The 14,098-nt window shown below is 41.1% G+C and overlaps 1 protein-coding gene and 2 non-coding genes across 8 annotated transcripts in view; 2 read left to right on the top strand and 1 right to left on the bottom strand.

Annotated features, from left to right (window-relative positions):
* LOC121531712 (nuclear transcription factor Y subunit beta) overlaps positions 1–3,898 on the top strand; it is a 42,897-nt gene extending 38,999 nt beyond the window's left edge. For all 6 annotated transcript variants that reach the window (XM_041837102.2, XM_041837101.1, XM_041837103.1 and 3 more), the window contains 2 exons: positions 2,904–2,983; positions 3,295–3,898. In XM_041837102.2, the coding sequence (XP_041693036.1) occupies positions 2,904–2,983; positions 3,295–3,327 (113 nt within the window). In that variant the 3' untranslated portion in view covers positions 3,328–3,898. The remainder of the gene's footprint in view (positions 1–2,903; positions 2,984–3,294) is intronic.
* On the top strand, positions 3,040–3,153 carry LOC121532395. The gene has a single exon (XR_005994299.1). It is a non-coding gene; the product is annotated as a small nucleolar RNA SNORD67 (small nucleolar RNA).
* A 9,126-nt stretch (positions 3,899–13,024) lies between the features above and the next one.
* trnaa-ggc lies at positions 13,025–13,105 on the bottom strand. Its single transcript has one exon. It is a non-coding gene; the product is annotated as a tRNA-Ala (tRNA).
* Positions 13,106–14,098: the final 993 nt, after the last annotated feature.

Genomic DNA, 14,098 nt, shown 5'->3' with positions numbered 1-14,098 from the left:
GAGGATGGTGGTGGGGGAACCCAAGAGGGAGGGGCTTTAACCGGAGATGTATGTGAAAATTACTATATAAACTGAGAGCTGGGAGGTGGAAAGGGAGATGCTTTGCAAATCACCTCGGCTTTGTCTATTTGTAATAAAGTCTAACTTAATTCTACGAAAACTCTGAAATACTTTAGATCTTTGATTAGTATAAGGAAAAGATTTTCCACATCACTGTCTGTCTCTTGGCTGAGTTTAACTCAGTTTCCAAGGAGATAGGATCATTCGTCCAATGGGCGTGGCCTTGGTTTGCAGAACTTGATTCTCCTTCATTATATTATCTGTTTAGTAAGTCCTCTAATTTATAGGGACTCACAGAAGGCGGGCTCTAATGGCTGGACAGTGTGACATTAGGAACGCCCCGTTGATTCGGAGAACTCAACCCGTTTAATGTTCATATGAGATAAAGCTGAGATTTCCTCATAAGTGTTCACAGAAATTGTCACAGAAATTGTCCTCTGAACAGGAAAAAACCAGCTTAAAAGGAAATAGCCAATTAATAGATTATTAACACGACTTGAATAAGTTGCATACATTTGATGTTATAGTGAAATATATATTATACTTTTAACAACATATGAAAAGCAGAGGAAAAATATCACAATGTATATTGGGTTCATACCAAAACATGTTGTGCGTTTTTTAGTTTAATACATTGATAAGAAACATTTAATATGTTCTGACGTTATTAGCACCCTTTTTCGCTCTTTGTTCTCAAATAAATATTTTGGACTCTATTTTGTCTCATGCTCTTTCCAGGGGGCACTCAGGGTAGGAATGAAATGGGGGGGAACAGATAAGCTATGGCCCCTGATGTCCTATATGGCCCGTCATATAATGAAGCACATTCCGGTGACTCTGGTAACTCACTAAAGGGCAGGAAGGGTGACCCTGGTTCCTGTGTTAATGTTTAATTGTAAATCACCCCTGTTGCTGTCGTAGAAATATTTGACTCAAAAAGTAGTCAACTTAAAAATATTTCTCAAGAGACTGGAACTTGTGAATTTAGACTTTTATTGTTTGCATAACAAAGCCGAGCTTGCTCCATGGAGCAACAACTGTCTCTCTTTGGCTTAGAGCTCCCTTTTATACACACAAATGCATAATCATGTTACTTAGCATATACAGTCCCTCCCCTTAGGGCAAATGATTAACTTATTTTAGTGCCACTCTACCCTTATATTTCAATGTCCAGATGTCACATGTGGTTTACTCCAAAAGGTCATGGGCGCTTTTCCACAGGAAGCCTCTTCCCTAATCTCATTATATTGGTAGCAGACCCTTTCCCTAATCTCATTATATGGTTGCAGACCCTTTCTTTACAAATAATACACGTACATACATTAAGGCATTTATCATTTACCATCCTCCCTGGCCCTTGAGATTATGTGCATGTGGCCATGTGTCAGGTCATAGGGTCATAAGCAAAACAAATGATAACACTAGGTCCATTGTTACTCCAATCTCCACACAGCCATCACATGTCATTGACATACCCAGACCAGCTGCAGGGAGTTTATGAAAAACACATAAATGTCTCTGCTCTGTATTAACCATTCAACTGGTTCTCAATCCATAAACATTTTAAGGCATATAGGTGTTTAATTCTACAACATATGTACTTGAAAATCATCCATATTGCGCATGTTGTCCTCGTGGGCCCTCGTCGCAACACATGCAATTCTTCTGAAGAACTGTTATCAAAAACAAAGCACACACACACACCATATAAAGCATTAAATGTTGTGAAAAGTAATTAGGTAATTGAAAATCCTCTGAAAACGAAGCTCTTTCTCTTTACTGCCCAAACACAGATTGTCAGAACATGGACCAGCAAGCTATTTGATTCTCTATTTTAGGAAACAAATGTATACAAATTATTTAAAGGTAAATCATGCAGAAATTGCTCCGCCTTTTCCTGGATGCATGTGGCATTGTGTGACAAAACTGCACATTTTAGAAAGGCCTTTTATTGTCCCCAGCACAAGGTGCACCTGTATAATGATCATGCTGTTTAATCAGCTTCTTGATATGCCACACCTGTCAGGTGGATAGGTTATCTTGGCAAAGGAGAAAGTATCACTAACAGGGAAGTAAACAAATTTGTGCACCAGATTTGAGAGAAATAAGCTTTTGGTGCGTATGGACAATTTCTGGGATATTTTATTTCATCTCCTGAAACATGGGACCAACACTTTACACATTTATATTTTTGTTCAGTATAGTTTATGGTCTAGTTGCTCTAACTGTCATAACTGCAGTTCCTCCCCCTGGGCCCCAGGCATATTCCTCCCCTGAAGATCAACAGATAAGTTATGGGCCTTTCATCCTGGTCTCCCTGGGGAAATAGATTCTTAGGACCCTAAGGAGCTAGGAACAAAATATGTTTAAAATATATTCTGTCCTTTATTCATTTCTAACAATGGGTAACAGTGAGTGACACAGACTATTGCTTCAGGGAAAACGTGAGTCTGCATAATGTTAACCCTTTACACTCGTACCCGTATACGGGTTGAAAATTGCAGATTTGGGGACTGATAAGCGCCTAAATTGGACCACAGTGGCTGTACAGTAACATGCTATAAATGACGTCAGAGTTCAAGCACTGCGCTGTGTTTTTTTGTTGTTGTCTGAGTGACGGAAATGCTGTAAATTAAGAGGGCTCGATGTATTTTGAAAGATGAGACGTTGAGGATTATAATAAATACCGCTTTGATGTCATAGAAGCAAGCCAAACACCTATGAGTCCAAATGTGCACTTCACATTTCCATATCATAAAACTGTCATATACAGTGTCAACGTTTTTGATCATATAGGTTAATTCCCACAAGTATTAAGGGTATGAATCTGTTTCCTCTTGCAGCGAATCAGTTGCCTGCTGGAATAATAACTGCTGATGGACAACAACAGAATGTCATGGTGTACACCACCTCGTATCAACAGGTAAGGGTGCTCCTGAGTCTCCATGCATGCTGCTAGTACTCATTAAAGACCAAACACGTGAGAGTGATGAGTTGCACCATCAGTCGGGGCGCTGGTTGCAGTGGCACAGGCGTCCCGTCCCGCACCTCTCTGGGGACACACCCATGTGCACAGGGGCCATCTGACTCACCCACCACCACCACAAAACATGTTAAACCATGATCAATGAATAAATAATAGAAGAAATGTCTGAGTAACCATGGCATGCAGCTAACCATAAATAAGTGAGAAACAAAGATCTCTACATGTAAGTTCTGCTCTCCTTCCTCAAGATTCCTGGAGTGCAGCAGATCCAGTTCTCTTGATGAGGTTCCGGAATTCCCCATTCTGAATCGGAACACGTTGTTTGGAATGGGGAGGAGATTACTGCATTACTGAACACTCAGGTCAAAAGATGGTGGTCGGAAGATGAAACACCCATGGGCAAGTGAGAGGGGAGCGTATGCAGAACTTTGGGTTTGGATCAGAATCAGATTGTTTTGGTCACGATAAAGAACCGGACTGGAGCTGATCTGGAGCCAGTTATTTGGCTGTTTTTCGTTTGTTTGTTTATTGGAGATTGTTTTCAGAGTACTTCATATTTTTTTGTTTTCCTCCATGTTGTGTATCACTTTTTGAGTTTTATCCGAGTTTGAGGGAGGGAATGAATTGGGGGTGGCGGGCGTGAACATGAGAAATAAAGTTGAAATGTGTGTCTAGGGAATTGGTGACCTCTTTGAAGCAATAAAAACAAAAGTAGTTGAATGTTGACTTCTGAACTCCATTGTGAACAATTGTGAGTGGAATGCCATTATTTAAAATTAGATTAATGTAACTCTTTTATAATTTCTGTAAAGTTATTTTATGTCAGTCCTTTTAATAAAAATGTAAGCGTGATGCCAGTCTCTCCATTCTCCTGTAACACTACAGCACCACCTAAAGTGCTACCCTAGTCGGGTGGGGCCTATGGTTGCCTGCTGCCCAGAGAATGACAAGAGTATGGAGAGAAGGGAGACTGGAAGTTGTTGGAAGAACCAGTAAGGAGTGGCCTTGCTACTTGTGAAAGAGACCTGACCATGTTGGCGCAACAGTTGGGGAAGGAGACCACTGAGAAGAAAAGGCTGTTGAGGTGCCATCATCTTCTGCTACACCATCTCTCTATTCCTGCTAAGGCTGAAGAAGAGGACAAAAGAGTGTGGGTGAGCTGAACCTGAGTGTAAAGTAGAGTTCTGCTACTCTACCCAAGCCTGACAGGCCCCAACATTATACATTGGGTTTGGGCCAGTTTTCTTTTATCAATAACTAAGGTCAGGGCAGGGCTCGGGTATCGCTAAATTGATCACTAACATTTTGAAGCTGAGCCATTTACTCGTGCTCTGCTGCGCAGTACAGTCATATCTGACTGAGATCATAACATGGTGTCAAATGTGCTTCAACCTCGTCAAATATAAGACAGGATAGATACCGAAAATAATGTTTGTTGAGATTTGTCGAAGTTTAGAGTGATGAAAAGTAGCTAACAGCTAACTGCTATCTAATGTCTCGTCATTGAGCAGAGCAACCGAGCAGCCCAAGCGGAGCCGTTGCGATGGATACTCACAGACGCGGAGCTAATGCTATGGATACTCACAGACCCAGAGCCGCTTTGAGCAGCGCGCAGGAGCGAGTGACAGACAGAGAGGAGCAGCTAATGGATTTACTAACTGAGGAAGTTATTTCGAGCAGGGCCGGGCCGGGCCTTAAATTCGGCAGAAGCAATCGGGCTGGGTAGGGTAGGGCCTCGGGCATGGCTAGGGCTCGGCCTTAAAATGCATGCCCGTGCAGGACTCTAGTGTACACCTTCCTGTTGAAGCGAGCTGCACTGCTTCCTGAGTTTTACTCTCTTGATGCTGAACGTTAGTAGGAGACCGAACCAAAATTTAACTTTGACTGAGATTAACATGTGTCTTGTCACGGTCACCTATAGTTATCAGATCATTGCATATTATGTCTGTACAGGTGTCTGTAGCATGTTTGAGCTTCTGCTGATCGCTTTGGAACGTTCATAATAAAAATAAAAAAGTAAAAGTAAACACAGCTTATCGCTTTGCAATGATAGAAAATGTGTTTTATTTGTGGAGTCTTCTGCTTTGATGCTGGAGATCTACTAGACTCTGAAGCAGTATTACTTGCAAGCTGGGAAGCTAGTTATGCATGTCAGTCTTACTGAAAGTGTTTACATAGTGATGTAGAAAATTGTCCTTGTCCTCAGTAAAACCCAAAGTACTTTCAGAGTTTTTGTAGAATTAAGATAGACTTTATTACATAAGCAATATAGCCGAGGTGGTCTGCAGAGCAACTAACTTTCCACCTCTCAGTTTATATACAGTTCCATTTTGCTCATTTTACATACTTTTTAGCTTAATCCCTCCCTGTTTAGTTCCTCCACCACTGTTTCCAGTCTTCACCTCTTGACCACTCTGCCCACTTCCTTATGTTATAATAGTGGTGAAATCTGACTTCTCTTCCTTCTATGTATTCAGTTTCTGGAAACAATAGTGGCACGACCAAGCCCTGTCATGTAAAAATAACAGAGACATTTCCTGGCTCTGTTGTGATCCCCTAATTGATTCCTAAGCATATCAATCAATACTTAAACATGGCAGGTCTATTTTCTGAGCCACAATCAATCCTCAAACATATACAGTTCCCACACATAGCAGGCAGTTCTCACACATGGCAGGCCCATTCCCAGGTCCATTTCCTGGCTCTGTTCCAGGCCTCTCCCCTGTGTGCCACTTAGTCCAAACGCCTGTATTGCTGTGATTAACCATGTTTAACTTATAGTCTGAAAAGATTTAACTATGTTTAACCCTGTCTCTGTTCCAGGCCTCTTCCTTCTGCACTACCTAGTCTCAACGCCTGTCACATGTCATGTTGTTATTAACTATGTGTTATGATGTCTTTTCATGGTGGTGGGAAGAAGGTTAAATTTATGAGATAAGTGATTCTGGGTGCCGCACAGTCTGAATACCAAGGATTCCATTATGTCGAGGGAGCTTAATCGTGGTTTATCTTAGAATGATTGATGGACATGATATACTGACTTGGGTACAGGGTAATACCATCAAAGAAGGGAGTGCCAACTGAGGGTTAGCAGATGTTGTTGAAGAAACGTGTCACATGAGGTATATAAACTGAGGTTTTCTTTGTTCAGTAGTTCGGATGGCAAGAGGCGAAATACGTGCCTTTTGTTAGATGAACCCAGTACCGAATATTAAATATTTGTATGAACTCTCCATCTAAGTGTTAAGTATATTCTTGTATCATGAATTACTTGATACCCGAGAAACTCATCATAACACTATGTTTAACTCACCGTCCGAAAATATTTAACTATGCTTAACACAGTTTAACTTATAGTCTACTGAGTCTGAAATGATCCAACTATGTTTAACATATAGTTCAACTTATAGTCTACTGAAGAATCCCCAATAATAGTGAGTGGGATAGATTGGAATTCAAATTTGTACAGATCGCACTTCAAGGTGGGAAAATCATGTGACAATCCACACAGTGTGGAGTAGAGGAGGATGGATACCTCAGCTGCCTGTGTTCAGCAGTGGTCAAAACAACCAAAAAATAGGAACTGTTTTCACTTTCCTTGGGAGTCAAAACTGTTCCAACAAGATATAATAGTTGATATCAGGCCCCCATAACAGCGTTCACATGTCTGGTCATATCAGATCTGAATATTCAAAGCAGGAAGGATTGATTTGCAAAGTGTCTAGAGGGACAGTCAACCTGTCATAATGGTGAGGGGATAGAGTGAGAATTTGATAGAAGATTTTGTAACGACTACAATATTCCACCCTGGAACATTTAACGGTGTGAAATGTATTAGAATAATAAGACTATAATCTAGTAATGTGTGTGAGTAGGACAAGTTAAGGTTATGACATTGTGTTACTATTTAGCAATATAAGTAGGAGTTAGGTCAGACAACAAAGGAGAAGAACTGTCGACAGACAACTTGTGACAACTGTGAAACCAATAATAGAAAATAGGCCTCCCAACTCAGGGAGGGGAGAAACCGATAGGCTTGGAGAAGATTGTGAAACATGTTGCAGAATATTACATTTACATTTACGTCATTTAGCAGACGCTCTTATCAATATGATAAAGAATGATATGTGTACAGTGGAAAAATACAGCCCGCCTAAAGCGGGGTGGGATTTTTCGTCTGACGTGTGTGTGTATAATGGATGGGCTCTAAACTTGAATAAAATAAAAGATTGACCTAATGCAGAAATGGGACTTTGTTTAATTCATTATTAAACTAGAGCCTTACACCCTCTGGGAATTATTCAAAGCTTGAGAAGTAGTTGACTTCAACCATTGAGATAACATTCTCATGACAGAATTATGATGGTTAAGGTGTTGAAAAGAATGGCAGGCTAAGGCCTAGTTTTCTGTGACATTGTAGTGGCATAAAGCATGAATAGGAAGGCCCCACTCACACACCCACAAACTTACAAAGAAGTTTCACTTACACACACAGAGCACAAAGATGAATGAACATTGAGAGAAAATTGACATTGACCCTAGAAAAGAAGAAGAAGAAGAAATGATTTGGAACTGGAATTTATTAAAATAGTAATTAAAGGTTAAATATATTAAAGGTTGAAAACATTTGGAAATGTTAAAGGGTATTAAGTAATATAGTAAAATAGTTAAGAGTGAGATGTTTGTTTGCTTTAAGGTACAATGCATTTAGGCTATGTTTATTAGACTTAGAGGATAGGGCCTGTATGAGGTTGATAATGAAATAGCATAATATTGAAATGTCATAATGTTGAAATGTTATAATGTTGAAATATGTAAAATGTTGGATATTTGAGATGTAATGGGAGTAATAAGGTAGGTTAGAGGGAGATTAGAATTGAGTGAAATTAGAAGGGTGAAGGGAATAAGAAGGGTTCATGTTTAAAAGTTTTAGAAGTTAATGTTAATGATTGCAAGTGTATTAAATGTGCTATTTTAACCTAGAATTAGCCCAGGTTAGATTAACCAGCATGATTACATCCTGTTGAGGCGTATGTCCTGTTGAGGCACACATCCTGCTGAGGTGAGGATGAAGTGGGGCTAGTGGGTGGTGAAAAGCCCTTTTTGAAAAATGGCCACATTAGGTGTCAACCACTGAATGCGTAATTGGAACAGGCGTTAAACAAAATGAGTTAGCAGAAGAAGGATTAAGGGTATAAAAGAGGCATGATTTTTGGGAGAGGGCACTCTCTTTAAGCTTGCGAGGAGAACCTGTCGCATGCTGGATAAATAATTTGATGTAGCTTTTTAGCTTAAGATATATTTTGATTTTTATTATACTTACTGTTAAAGTAAAAATTATAGTAGGAATCCTTAATGTTACCTTATTGATAGAAGTGTTAAAGTAGCAGTGCATTTTCCACATTTTGTTACATTACAGCCTTATTATAATAATTATAATAATATGTCATTTAGCAGACGCTTTTATCCAAAGCGACTTACAGTCATGCGTGCATACATTTTTGTGTATGGTTGGTCCCGGGGATCGAACCCACTACCTTGGCGTTACAAGCGCCGTGCTCTACCAGCTGAGCTACAGAGGACCACCCATACACGAGGGAAATTCTTTATTTAATAAAATTGATTAAATAAAGAATTTCCCTCATCAATCTACCCACAATACCCCATAACCCTAACCCCATAACGACCCAGTCTGAGGTCCTGAGTGCTCTGGAGCAGGTTTTCATCAAGTATCTCTCTGTACTTTGCTCCATTAATCTTTCCCTGCCTCTGAAAAGAAATCCCCACAGCATGATGCTGCCACCACCATGCTTCACGGTAGGGATGGTGCCAGGTTTCCTCCAGATGTGACGCTTGGCATTCAGGCCAAAGAGTTCAATCTTGGTTTCGTCAGACTACAGAATCTTGTTTCTCATGGTCTGAGAGTCCTTTAGGTGGTGCCCTTTGGCAAACTCCAAACGGGAAGTCTTGTGCCTTTTACTGAGGAGTGACTTCCGTCTGGCCACTCTACAATAAAGGCCTGATTGGCGGAGTGCAGCAGAGATGGTTGTACTTCTGGAAGGTTCTCCCATATCCACAGAGGAACTCTGGAGCTCTGTCAGAGTGACCAATGGGTTCTTGGTCACCTCCCTGACCAAGACTCTTTTCCCCCGATTGCTCGGTTTGGCCAGGCGGCCAGCTCTACGAAGAGTCTTGGTGGTTACAAACTAATTCCATTTAAGAGTGATGGAGGCCACTGTGTTCTTGGGGACCTTCAATGCTGCAGAAATATTTTGGTACCCTTCCCCAGATCTGTGCTGCAACACAATCCTGTCTCGGAGCTCTACGGTCAATTCCTTTCGAACTCATGGCTTGGTTTTTGCACTGTCAACTGTGGGACCTTATATAGACAGGTGTTTGCCTTTCCAAATCATGTCCAATCAATGGAAGTAACCACAGGTGGACTCCAATCAAGTTGTAGAAACATCTCAAGGACAATCGATGGAAACAGGATGCACCTGAGCTCTATGTCGAGTCTCATAGCAAAGGTTCTGAATACTTATGTAAATAAGGTATTTTTGTTTTATTTTTAATAAATTATCACATTTCTAAAAACCTGTTTTCGCTTTGTTGTGTGTTGATTGAGGAAACATTTTTATTTAATACATTTTAGAATAAGGCTGTAACGTAACAAAATGTGGAAAAAGTCAAGGGGTCTGAATACTTTCCGAATGCACTGTAGGCCTACCATCTCCTGCCGTCATGCTCTTGATGAAGGCACTTAATCCCCCACAAAGAAGAACTGCACTATCAGTCACATGTTGTCAACATGTGGTCAACCCTCCATCTGGAGAGCTCCTGGGTGTGCAGGCTTGGCTTTTGATCCAGCACTGAAACACCAAAGTCTGCTTATCAAGGTCCTGTTGAGCAGCTGATGTTTAGGCTACAATATGGTTAGACCAGGGCTTGAACAAAAGCCTGCACACCCAGTAGAAATCCTGGAGGATGGATATTGCAACATTACAACCTAATACATTTGTCTAAAAAAAGTATTCCTTCATTCAATGAATCAGGGATCAAATGGATAAGGTAGGCTACTTCAAAGCAACTGGACATGTTTATATATAAGGCACAAATATTCATGTTTCAGGAGAGTGTGGAGGAAATGTATAGAGAGCCTTGAAAATGTTCATCTTGTCTCTTTTTGTCATAAATAATCCTTGGTTCCTGCCTGTGCTTGGTAAAGATATGAGTGGGGGGTGTCATTACCCTCCTGTTAGGACCATCTGGCAGAACTCCTAGAATGTTTATGTAGCTGTATATAAGGCACTATGTAAGGAACGCCCTTTTAGAGCTCACTTCAGACCGGTACTTTATGCATCTAAGTTTGACTGTGACCTCTCCAGATTGCTGACAATAAAGAGTGATTCATTTAATATTTACTTTGAGTGTCCCTGTGTAGAATTTCCACGCAGGAGATCTATGCGCAGTAAGTTATTTGTCAATTAGGCTATTCTTAGAAAACATTTTTAATGGTGTCGCAATTACATGGCTACTGTTTAATAGAGGAATCCCAGCTTTCCAACGGTGCAGATTTATTTAGGCTCTACAGTGCCGGTGGAAAGGTGAAAACAAAAATAATGCTTAGTTAGCTATAGTTAACTAGCGAGAACTGCTACAAGTTATGTTTTGAATTGGCTATCTAGTTAGTCTGTCTGTCATTATTTTATACCTGCTGCTGAAATGTCGCGGGCTCTCTCCTCAGACAACCGCCCACTCGCACTGGCACCCATGCAGCACACAGACACGCACTGAAGGGTCATTCCGATAATGGCTGATATGTAGATTTTTAAGTGATTGATAATATTTAAAAGCGTGCCTTCATGAATTACATTAACAAAAATTATGCAACTGATATCTATAAATTTTCATGACCTTACAAACCCTAATTTTACAATTTGGACAGCGCAACATGCGCATTCAGACTGATTGATCGTCAATATGCGCAATCTAGAACATCCTAATATCACGCACATTTTCACAGACTAGCGGCAAATAAACCTGAACAAAGTGGAATCAGGAAATGAATGCCCACTCTCCATTTGCTATTCAATGCAGATCCCATCTTCATTTCGCTTTGATCAACCTTTTTTTGCCTATGTGTGAATCTAGGCCAGCCATAGGCTACTTTGTTTTCTAGAGGAACAAATTGAAGTGCCGGTATGGCGCTCCGGACAGCTCCGTCCCAAGTCAAGCACTGCTCACTACTGTAAATTGCTTTGGATAAGAGCATCTCCTAAAATGTAAAAGGAATGAATGGACCATTTCAGTTTTCACAAAGAGATAAGTTTCATTTGTAAAGTATTTCAGGAAACGTATCAGGTGTGGTCCCCTGTAGCTCAGTTAGTAGAGCATGGCGCTTGCAACGCCAGGGTTGTGGGTTCGTTTCCCACGGGGGGCCAGTATGAAAATGTATGCACTCACTAACTGTAAGTCGCTCTGGATAAGAGCGTCTGCTAAATGACGTAAATGTAAATTAATGCTGGTAAACACTCAAACACATTTAGTAAAAAATACAATAACAAGTAGGGCACTGGGCCTTTACTAGTCCTGTGTTAGCGGAGATTCATTCTGACTGTTTTGAGGAAGTGTATGCTGACTACGGCATCTCAAAATGGACCAACAGTACTATTGCCACTCTTTTGTCGTTTTTCAAGCGAAGGTCTTTTAGGGGAGTATGCGAGCACACTCATTCTGCTAGGCGCTAGCCGAACTGAAGAATGCTGGCGCATTAACTCCGCCATGGTTCGTTGGACAAAACTAATGGGGAAATGAATGGCTCCTAGCATAAAAAGGTGGAATCTGTGTTATGTTTGGAAACGAGTGCTGCACTTTTATTCCAAACAATACTGCCCCAGGTGGAACATTCACTGAGGCAATGATCAAGTTTAAAGGATTAAGACAAGAAGTCAAGAACAATGCTGGGACTGGTTGGACTAAACTCTGGGAAAATGCTTCACTGTGGGGATGGTGTTCTCGGGGTGATGAAAGGTGTTGGGTATGCGCCTGACATACCTGTCACGACTTCTCATCATTCCATTTGTTTTGTCTTGGTTATTACACACACCTGATTCATATCCCCTCATAAGTACCTGTATAAGTGTTCCCTTTGCCCCCTTGTCTTTGTGTGTGATTGTTTATTGTGGAGGTTAGTTTAGCTCGGTGGAGCTCCATGTATTTTGTTTAGCTGGGATATTTCACCCATGTGCCTTGTTGTTTACCAGTGCGCCTGATTACACACTGGAGTGTTTGACGCATTGCTGCGTACCGCTGTGCCTTCGGAATAAACCCTTTTTTTCTTTTAACCCAACCCTGATCTGTACTTCTCCACAACTTTGTCGCTAACCTGTTTGGAGAGCTCCTTGGTCTTCATGGTGCCGCTTGCCTGGTGGTGCCCCTTGCTTAGTGGTGTTGCAGACTCTGGGGCCTTTCAGAACAGGTGTATATATACTCAGATCATGTGACACTTAGATTGCACACAGGTGGACTTTATTTAACTAATTATGTGACTTCTGAAGGTAATTGGTTGCACCAGATCTTATTTAGGGGCTTCATACCAAAGGGGGTGAATACATATGCACCCACCACTTTTCCGTTACTTGTTTCATTTCACTTCACCAAATTGGGACTATTTTGTGTATATCCATGATATGATGGGTTTACACAGGGTTTTAGGAATGAGGTCAATCCATTAGTATAGGTCACTCTTGGTGCCACGATGTCTGGATGCCAGGATGTCTAGGAGGCTCACTGGTGTTTATCTTAGAATGATTGATAGATGGAATATCTTGCCTGGGGTACAAGGTGATACCATCAGGGTGGGGAGTGCCCACTGATGTTTACATTTACATTTTACATTTTACGTCATTTAGCAGACGCTCTTATCCAGAGCGACTTACAGTTAGTGAGTACATTACTTTTTTTATTTTTTATTCATACTGGCCCCCCGTGGGAATCGAACCCACAACCCTGGCGTTGCCAACGCCATGCTCTACCAACTGAGCTACATCCCTGCCGGCCATTCCCTCCCCTACCCTGGACGACGCTGGGCCAATTGTGCGCCGCCCCATGGGTCTCCCGGTCGCGGCCGGATACGACAGAGCCTGATACGACAGAGCCTGTTTACCAGATGTTGGTGAATAAATGTGTAACATGGACTATAAGAAGGGAGATATTTTCTTTGTCCATCATTCAAATAGCAAGAGGCAATTGACTTGTGGCTTTTTATGTTGAATCCGGTACCGTATTATTGAATAAATTGTATAATCCATTTAAATTACAGGTTGTAATGCAACAAAATAGGAAAGGTGGATGAATACTTTTGCAAGGCACTGTACAGGGGGTACCGGTACAGAGTCAATGTGCGGGGGCACCGGTTAGTCGAGGTAATTGAGGTAATATGTACATGTGGGTAGAGTTAAAGTGACTATGCATAAATAATAAACAGAGTAAGCATCAGCTTAAAAGAGGGGGCTGGGGGGGGGCTTGGGAGTAGAAGCTGTTAAGAAGCCTTTTGAACCTAGACTTGGCGCTCCGGTACCGCTTGCCGTGTGGTAGGACTCTTACCCTGCCCACACCACCAAACGGACTCTTACCCTGCCCCCACCACCCAACAGACTCTTACCCTGCCCCCACCACCCAACATACTCTTACCCTGCCCCCACCACCCAAAGGTAATTTATGGTTGCTACAGTTGTAAATGTCCATATATTATTATCATCTTTATCTTGTCTCATTCACTTCTCTTGATTTTATTTGATTTATTTTGACCTGCACTGTTGGAGCCCAGAGCATAAGATTTTGTGTCCCTCTCCATGTGACTAATTAACTAATCTAATTAACAATGGGATTTTAAAGTGTTTTCTAAAATTGACTATTATAATAATAATATTATTATGAATAGTATTATTACTATTATTATTAATAGTAGCATCATACATGTTATTTGTATTACTGCTTTTACCATGACAACTGTCTAGTAATCATTACTTTTAATGCTGTTAACAAAAGGTG

The sequence above is a fragment of the Coregonus clupeaformis genome, chromosome 19 (genome assembly GCF_020615455.1).
Source record: "Coregonus clupeaformis isolate EN_2021a chromosome 19, ASM2061545v1, whole genome shotgun sequence".
NCBI classification, from domain to species: domain Eukaryota; kingdom Metazoa; phylum Chordata; class Actinopteri; order Salmoniformes; family Salmonidae; genus Coregonus; species Coregonus clupeaformis.
This window is presented reverse-complemented; position numbering and strand designations above follow the sequence as displayed.